Source organism: Oncorhynchus mykiss, chromosome 13 (assembly GCF_013265735.2).
Source record: "Oncorhynchus mykiss isolate Arlee chromosome 13, USDA_OmykA_1.1, whole genome shotgun sequence".
Taxonomy (NCBI): Eukaryota; Metazoa; Chordata; class Actinopteri; order Salmoniformes; family Salmonidae; genus Oncorhynchus; species Oncorhynchus mykiss.
In genome coordinates, this window is record NC_048577.1 from 8,780,826 (window position 1) to 8,790,243 (window position 9,418).

At 47.5% G+C, this 9,418-nt stretch overlaps 1 protein-coding gene across 6 annotated transcripts in view; it reads right to left on the minus strand.

The window, feature by feature from the left end:
• LOC110515366 (85/88 kDa calcium-independent phospholipase A2) overlaps nt 1-6,327 on the minus strand; it is a 48,418-nt gene extending 42,091 nt beyond the window's left edge. For 5 of the 6 annotated variants that reach the window (XR_005035438.1, XM_036940131.1, XM_036940130.1 and 2 more), the window contains exons 1-5: nt 6,176-6,298; nt 5,398-5,429; nt 4,758-4,981; nt 1,317-1,529; nt 671-851 (exon numbers count right to left, since the gene is read on the minus strand). Coding sequence is in view for 5 of the 6 variants with exons in the window: in XM_036940131.1 (XP_036796026.1) it covers nt 671-851; nt 1,317-1,529; nt 4,758-4,972 (609 nt within the window). In the remaining variant the exon portion in view is untranslated. Of the gene's footprint in view, nt 1-670; nt 852-1,316; nt 1,530-4,757; nt 4,982-5,397; nt 5,430-6,175 lie in introns of all 6 variants that reach the window. The other variant, XM_036940129.1, reaches the window with a different exon arrangement.
• Nucleotides 6,328-9,418: the final 3,091 nt, after the last annotated feature.

Consider the following 9,418-nt stretch of genomic DNA (forward strand, 5'->3'; position numbering starts at 1 on the left):
TCTCCTCCCCTTCATCTTTAACCCGTCTCCTCCCCTTCATCTTTAACCCGTCTCCTCCCCTTCATCTTTAACCCGTCTCCTCCCCTTCATCTTTAACCTGTCTCCTCCCCTTCATCTACACTGATTGAAGTGGGTTTAACAAGTGACATCAACGAGGGATCATAGACTGACCAGGTGAAAGCTATGTCATGGAAAGAGCAGGTGTTCTTAATGTTTTGGATACTCACTGTGGACGTGTTTAACTAGTAAACAAACAACAATTTCACCAACTGGGGACATTTTGTTAGTCCCCACGAGGTCAAATGCTAATCTAGGGTGTTTAGGGTTAAGGTTAGAATAAGTGTTAGAATTACGTTAAGGGTTAAGGTTAGGGTAAGAGTACGGGTTAGGGTTAAGGTTAGGGGAAGAGTACGGGTTAGGGTTAAGGTTAGGGTAAGAGTACGGGTTAGGGTAAGAGTACAGGTTAGGGTTAAGGTTAGGGAAAGGGAAGAGTATGGGTTAGGGTAACAGTACGGGTTAGGGTAAGAGTACGGGTTAGGGTTAGGGTAAGAGTACGGGTTAGGGTAAGAGTACGGGTTAGGGTTACATTGGATTTTAAATGGGACTGAATTGTGTGTCCCCACAAGATTAGCTGTACACAACTCTCTGTGTGTGTGTGTGTGTGTCACACCTGTATAATAGTAGCAGAGTCCTGCTTGGCGGCACAATGCATTGGCGTCTCCCCGTTCTTGTCTTTGACGTCGGTGCGAGCCTGGCACTCCTCCAGCAGCTCTCTGACACACGCCACTTCCCCCCGCTCACACGCCAGGTGTAATGGGGTCTGACCAGCACCGTCCCTGGCGTTGATCTGGCTGGAGAGGGTGAGGAGTGTGAAGCATCAGTATGATTAGGGAGAGAGGAGAGGGTGAGGAGTGTGAAGCATCAGTATGATTAGGGAGAGAGCCACAATATCGGTTAACCCAGAACTAAAGTCTCATGTAAATTGGTCAGCTGCTCCATTAAGTTCTGGGTCCATACATGTTAAGAGATGGAAAAACGTGTGTGTCTCTCTCTCTCTCTCTCTCTCTCTCTCGAAATGCTAAACACCTGTTAAATCATAATTTGTCCAAATAACCAGTGACGAAAAGACCAGACTTACTGCTGCAAGTTATCTCACCATCACATTCCTTCCTGACAGATTCTACAGTAGCAGTTCTGTTGACGCAGATCTGTCCGAGGGATTACTCACGCCCTATTGCTTTACAGCAACTCTTTGGTAATAACATGCTTATAACCACTCCTTTTTACATGCTTATAGCCACACTTTACAACCTCACCTCTGGACGTGGTTGTGCTTCAGGCATTCCCTCAGGCCCGTATCCACGGCGATGTGGGCTGAGCTCCAGTCAGCGTGACTACGGAGGCAGTCTACTATTGGCTGGACTGCCTCTGGCTTGGGGAGGGGGAGGGTCTCGTAGAAGGGACGAAGCTTGAGGGCGTACTGGGGGAACCAGTTCATGGCATCCTCCTCGGAGTTGACCTGAAACAACCTAGGAGACAGGAAGTGGGGATGTCAACCAAAGATCAGCTGACCCCTGACCAAAGATTGTTCATTATACTGGCAAGATAGAAGATTAAAAATGGAAATATATGTCCTCAAGGATGGAATGCAGGCGTGAGGAGGCGAGATCAGGTGGGACCATTCTAGCCAATGAGAAGGCAGATACGCATGTAAACAACAGGAGATTGAGATAGATAGAGGACTCATCTTTGTATCAGTGACATTATAGCATCTGTGACAGACTCAATGGTGTTGCCCAGGCTATCGCCATTTTAAAGCAGACAATTTTCTTCTTCATTGGCTGATTGCTCCGAACTGATAGGAATCCCCACCCAGTTGACTACTTAAAAATGGTGGAAGCCCTCAATGGCAATGTCCATGTTAAAACGGGGTATATCCATGATGAGTCCTCTATGACAACAGACACAACTCCGACAGTTGTTTTTTTTCAACGTTGCCGAAATGCCACGTGCGTCCACTTATATTAGCGCAGTCCTAACAACCTAACCCTTAGGAAAGATCTAGTCGATCAAATAAGCTTCAGGTAGCAATTTAGCATATTAGACACTCTCTCATTGAGCTCCATTCAAACATTCCTCACTTCGTGGGCTTATTTTTCATGGACAGATTTTGGGCGGAGTAAAAAGTCTTGTTTCACCTCTTCCTCTCTGCATTCAGATGTTCTACTCTTCTTCCCAAAGTTTCATGATTCACTCACCCTCGGCAAGCCTACGGACTGGGAAATGACCTATAGTGAGTGATTCACTCACCCTCGGAAAGCCTACGGACTGGGAAATGACCTATAGTGAGTGATTCACTCACCCTCGGCAAGCCTACGGACTGGGAAATGACCTATAGTGAGTGATTCACTCACCCTCGGCAAGCCTACGGACTGGGAAATGACATATAGTGAGTGATTCACTCACCCTCGGCAAGCCTACGGACTGGGAAATGACCTATAGTGAGTGATTCACTCACCCTCGGCAAGCCTACGGACTGGGAAATGACATATAGTGAGTGATTCACTCACCCTCGGAAAGCCTACGGACTGGGAAATGACCTATAGTGAGTGATTCACTCACCCTCGGCAAGCCTACGGACTGGGAAATGACCTATAGTGAGTGATTCACTCACCCTCGGAAAGCCTACGGACTGGGAAATTACCTATAGTGAGTGATTCACTCACCCTCGGCAAGCCTACGGACTGGGAAATGACATATAGTGAGTGATTCACTCACCCTCGGAAAGCCTACGGACTGGGAAATGACCTATAGTGAGTGAGTCACTCACCCTCGGCAAGCCTACGGACTGGGAAATGACCTATAGTGAGTGATTCACTCACCCTCGGCAAGCCTACGGACTGGGAAATGACCTATAGTGAGTGATTCACTCACCCTCGGAAAGCCTACGGACTGGGAAATGACATATAGTGAGTGATTCACTCACCCTCGGAAAGCCTACGGACTGGGAAATGACCTATAGTGAGTGATTCACTCACCCTCGGAAAGCCTACGGACTGGGAAATGACATATAGTGAGTGATTCACTCACCCTCGGAAAGCCTACGGACTGGGAAATGACATATAGTGAGTGATTCACTCACCCTCGGAAAGCCTACGGACTGGGAAATGAAATATAGTGAGTGATTCACTCACCCTCGGCAAGCCTACGGACTGGGAAATGAAATATAGTGAGTGATTCACTCACCCTCGGCAAGCCTACGGACTGGGAAATGAAATATAGTGAGTGAGTGCACCCTTTGCTGGGAAGGAGGAGTAGGAAATCGGAAGTAGGAAATGATTTGTGGAAAGATATACAGCTATGGACAAGTGCAAAAGTTGCTACAGGTCTCGACGTGGCTGCCCTGGATTTAGCAGGTGCTATGGACAGAAAGTGTACTTAGAGAGACTACTTTCTGGAGGACAACGCCACGCTGACTCATCTCTTAAAGAGATGGTTGGGGCTAAGGCTTAAAAAAAGGTCTGCAGCGATGTTGAATGGGCGTAAACAAAGAGGGGCTCTAGTCAGGCCTCTCCACCTCCATCACACTCTCTCTGCCCCCCAACCCACCTCAAGGCGACTGTGGGCGTAAACAAAGAGGGGCTCTAGTCAGGCCTCTCCACCTCCATCACACTCTCTCTGCCCCCCAACCCACCTCAAGGCGACTGTGGGCGTAAACAAAGAGGGGCTCTAGTCAGGTCTCTCCACCTCCATCACACTCTCTCTGCCCCCCAACCCACCTCAAGGCGACTGTGGGCGTAAACAAAGAGGGGCTCTAGTCAGGTCTCTCCACCTCCATCACACTCTCTCTGCCCCCCAACCCACCTCAAGGCGACTGTGGGCGTAAACAAAGAGGGGCTCTAGTCAGGTCTCTCCACCTCCATCACACTCTCTCTGCCCCCCAACCCACCTCAAGGCGACTGTGGGCGTAAACAAAGAGGGGCTCTAGTCAGGTCTCTCCACCTCCATCACACTCTCTCTGCCCCCCAACCCACCTCAAGGCGACTGTGGGCGTAAACAAAGAGGGGCTCTAGTCAGGTCTCTCCACCTCCATCACACTCTCTCTGCCCCCCAACCCACCTCAAGGCGACTGTGGGCGTAAACAAAGAGGGGCTCTAGTCAGGCCTCTCCACCTCCATCCTCCTCTCCCTCCATCACACTCTCCTCCTGTCCTCTCCCATCCCACTCTCTCTGCCCCCCAACCCACCTCAAGGCGACTGTGGGCGTAAACAAAGAGGGGCTCTAGTCAGGCCTCTCTACCTCCATCCTCCTCTCCCTCTATCACACTCTCCTCCTGTCCTCTCCCATCCCACTCTCTCTGCCCCCCAACCCACCTCAAGGCGACTGTGGGCGTAAACAAAGAGGGGCTCTAGTCAGGCCTCTCTACCTCCATCCTCCTCCTCTCCCTCCATCACACTCTCCTCCGGTCCTCTCCCATCCCACTCTCTCTGCCCCCCAACCCACCTCAAGGCGACTGTGGGCGTAAACAAAGAGGGGCTCTAGTCAGGCCTCTCCACCTCCATCCTCCTCTCCCTCCATCACACTCTCCTCCTGTCCTCTCCCATCCCACTCTCTCTGCCCCCCAACCCACCTCAAGGCGACTGTGGGCGTAAACAAAGAGGGGCTCTAGTCAGGCCTCTCCACCTCCATCCTCCTCTCCCTCCATCACACTCTCCTCCTGTCCTCTCCCATCCCACTCTCTCTGCCCCCCAACCCACCTCAAGGCGACTGTGGGCGTATCAGGGCACTTGAGCAGGCAGTCCCAACTCTGACAAGGGGTGTTCTTGTACAGCACCATACGTCCCTCCTCCTTCAGCTTGACTTTCCCCCCTCCGCTGTAGTCTGACAGTGGTACTTCCCTGACGCGGTAGGGGTTGGAGAAGAGGTTGGAGACGGCGGACACAGTCTCCATGACTCCCCTTAGAAACTGCATGGTGGTGGCCTGGGTACAGAGAGGAGAGAGAAAGGAAGGAACAGGCTCTGTCTCATTTCATTCTTCCACAATACCTCACATTCTCTGTTTGCCTCCTTCTCAAAACCCATTGGAGTAGAAGGTTTGAGGGGAGGGTCCTTGGACCTCCTCCTCCAATACAGTTGAGAGTTAGGCCTAGGCGAGGAGATAGGATGCAAGGATGCAAGGAATCAAGCAAGGACAGATAAGGGATGCAGACAGGGATGGAAATCAGCAAGACGTATTGTGTGATTCCTCACGAAAATAGAGACCAATTCTTCTATGGATTACATTTTGTGAAAATCCCCAAAATCATGGTCTGTCTTGGTTCTAGTTTTGAGAGGAATCACTCCTACTGCAAACAGTCAAGATATGAATCTGTGTACAAAGGTCAAAATTATGTTTACCTGATCTGGTATCTTGAGTAGTTCTCTCTGGTCTATGAACAACAACAGTGATGCAATCAGACTTGGGTTCAAATACTATTTGAAATCTTTCAAATACTTTGAGCATTCACTTCAGCGTGTCTGTAATGCCAACCCCAAATGGGTGGGTTTTACACATCTGGGACTATTCTGTTGGTTCCATTTCACCAGACAAGCTCAATTGAACACAGGTAAATGAATCAAAATGTATTTAAAATAGTATTTGAACCCAGCCCAGCATTTGGTCCCCACCCACTCCCTTGTGAGACAACCATGTCCCAACTGCATAGCTAAGCAGCATTATGTGCTTTGCTTGACTAAAGACAGAGGGGAGGGGAGGGGAGGGGAGGGGACTGACAATCAAAAACTGAAAGCAAAAGTTATTTCAAAACTGCCACAGCTTGTAGAGTCAATGTGGAATTGCTTTGCCTTTAGTCTGTTTCCATTGCAAATCTCTTGAATGATAAGGCATTGTCTGGCTCCTTATTCAACGTGAACAAGCGGTGCCATTCATGCAATTCACGAGTCCTGCCAGTTAAAGCGTATGACTCTCTCAGTCCAGTCTCTGAATCAATTTGGCACACATTACATAGCTAGCTTCGCTTAGCGACCGATACAGTCAAGGGCAGAATCGCGAAAGAGAACTGACACTGAATGAATATTCTTTCAATCGGAAACAAACGCATTTATGCTAACTTTCATTGTACTCTTATCTACGATAATCGGTTTAGTTTAGGAAGGAGCTGATCATAAACCTTACCTGATTACTGCGACTCCTCTCCACCAGTGACTGACGACTTTTGATAGAACATCAACAACCAGCTGGCGTTCAACCAACCTTGCTGCAAAGCTTGATTGATGTGAGCTACACCAATCAGTGAACACGCATTGGAAGGCGTTGCCTACACCAATTTTAGAAAACCAATAAATTAGAGGGGACACAGCGCACAGACTGAATGTGTGTCGGACGGAGCGGCCTACTACAGGCTTTTTCATTCACACTCTAAATGGTTAATTAGAGGATTTAGAGAGAAAATCTGACCCTGGATCTGCGTCACAGATTGTAACAGTTTTTTTGGTAGACATAACAGAATAGAATATTCTAGTTTATTGTTCTCCAGGTACATTTTCTGCACTTCTCAAATCGAGTTTTATTAGTGACATGTTTCAAAAACAACAGATGTAGACTAACGGTTAAATGGTTACTTATGGAACCGTTCCAACGATGCAAAAAAATATAGAGAAATAACAGAACATTTGAAAAATAATAACATGAGGAATAAATACACAATGAGTAACGATATCTTGGCTATATACACGGTGTACCAATACCGAGTGGATGTGCTGGGGTACAAGGTAATTGAGGTAGATATGTACATATAGGTAGGGATAAAGTGACTAGGCAACAGGATAGATAATAAGCAGTAACAGCAGCGTATGTGATCAGTCAAAAGAGTGCAAAAAGGGTCAATGCCGAGAGTCGGAGTAGCTACTGCTTAATTATTTCACTAACTATTTAGCAGTCTTATTAAGGCTTGGGGGGTAGAAGCTGTTCAGGGTCCTGTTGGTTCAAGACTTGGTGCATCGGTACCGCCTGCCATGCAGTAGCAGAGAACAGTCTATATGACTGGGTAGCTGGAGTCTTTGACAGTTTTTAGGGCTCTGAAACCGGCTGGTATAGAGGACCTGGATGGCAGGGAGCTCGGCCCCAGTGATGTACAGGGCCGTCCGCACTACCCTCTGTAGCGCCTTGTGGTCAAATGCCATGCAGTAGCCTTACAAAGCGGTGATGCAGCCAGTCAAGACGCTCTCAATGTTTTAGTGGTATAACTTTTTGAGGATCAGAGGGTCCATGTCGAATCTTTTCAGCCTCCTGAGGGGGATGACGCGTTGTCGTGCCCTCATCACGACTGTTTTGGTTTCTGTGGACCATTATAATTCCTTTGTGATGTGGACACCAAGGAACTTGAAGCTCTCGACCTGGTCCACTACAGCCCCGTCGATGTAGATGGGGGCGTGCTCGGCCCTCCGTTTCCTGTAGTCCACGATCAGTTCCTTTATCTTCCTGACTTTAATGGAGAGATTGTTGTCCTGGTACCACACTGCCAGGTCTCTGACATCCTCCCCGTTGGCTGTCTCATCATTGTCAGTGATCAGGCCTACCACCGTCGCAAACTAAATGATGGCGTTGGAGTCGTGAGCGGCCAAGCTGTCGTGGGTGATTAAGGCGTACCGGAGGGGACCAAGGGGGCCCCGTGTTGAGGGTTAGCGTGGCGGATGTGTTGTTGCCTACCTCACCACCTGGGGGGGGGGGGGGGGGGGGGGGTGTTAGGAAGTCCAGGATCCAGTTGCAGTTGTTAGCTGTTTACGCCCAGTATCCTTAGCTTAGTGATGAGCTTGGATGGCACTATGGTGTTGAACGCTGAGCTGTAGTCAATGAACCTCATTCTCACAGAGGTGTTCATTTTGTACAGATGTGAAAGGGCAGTGTGGAGTGCACTAGAGATTGCATCATCTGTGGAACTGCTGAGACGGTATGCGATTTGGAGTGGATACAGGGTGTCTGGGATGATAGCGTTGATGTGAGCCATGACCAGCCTTTCAAAGCATTTCATGGCTACAGATGTGAGTGCTACGGGCAATAGTAATTTAGACAGGTTACAAGGACTATGGTGACCTGCTTGAAACAAGTAGGTATTACATACTGGGTCATGGAGAAGTTGAAACTGTCAGTGAAGACACTTGCCAACTGGTCAGTGCATGCTCTGAGAATGTGTCCTGGTAATCCATCTTGCCCTGCAGCCTTGTGAATGTTAACTTGTTTAAAGATCTTACTCACATCAGCTACGAAGAGTGTGATCACATATTCATCCGGAACAGCTGGTTCTCTCATGCATGGTTTAGCGTTGTTTGTCTCGAAGTGAGCATAGAAGGTATTTCTGGTAGACTTGCATCACTGGACAGCTCGTGGCTTGGTTTCCCTTTGTAATCCATGATAGTTTGCCATTTCTGCCACATCCGACGAGCATCAGAGCGAGTGTAGTAGAATTTGGTCTTGGTCCTGTATTGACGCTTTTCCTGTTTGATGGTTTGTCAAAGGATGTAGTGGGATTTCTTATAAGCGTCCAAATTAGTGTCCTGCTCCTTGAAAGTGGCAACTCTAGCCTTTAGCTCAGAGCAAATGTTGCCTGTAATCCAATGATTCTGGTTTGGATATGTACGTACAGTCACTGTGGGGATGACGTCATTGATGCACTTATTAATGAAGCCGGTGACTGATGTGGTAAACTCCTCAATGCCATCAGATGAATCCTGCAACATAGTCCAGTCTGTGCTAGTGAAAACTCTTGGTAAATTGTATGGTCATGAGGTATTCTAACTCTCACTCCATCTAAGGCTAGGACACACTGCCAGGGTTGAGCTGAGGATGAGAGAGTAATGGCCAACTTGATCTATTTTGACAGTTCAAATAGTAGGGAAGGCTCTCCTGTGAGAAAAGTTGACTTGATCAGATTGCACATCTTTTTTTAAACAACAACTCTTTCCTCTAAACGCAACTCATCTGCACATGATCTACTTTCCAGAGACAGAAATGTAATAGAAACAATACAATATAATACAATATAATAAATACAATAACATTGAATTTAATAGAATACAATAAAATATCATAAAATATCATAGAATACAATACAATAGAATACACTACAATACAATAATATAGAATACAATAAAATAGAATATGTCTTCTGCATGACCTTGCTGCTATGCTGATCCTTCCAGACACACTGTTTCTAAATGTATACACACTGAACAAAAATATAAATGTAGCATGCAACAATTTCAAAGATTTTGCTGAGTTACAGTTCATATAAGGAAATCAATCAATTGAATTGAATGAATTAGGCCCTAATCTATGGATTTCACATGACTGGTTAGGGGCACAGCCTTGGTAGGCCTGGGAGGGTATCGGCCCACCTACTTGGGAGCTAGGCCCACCTAC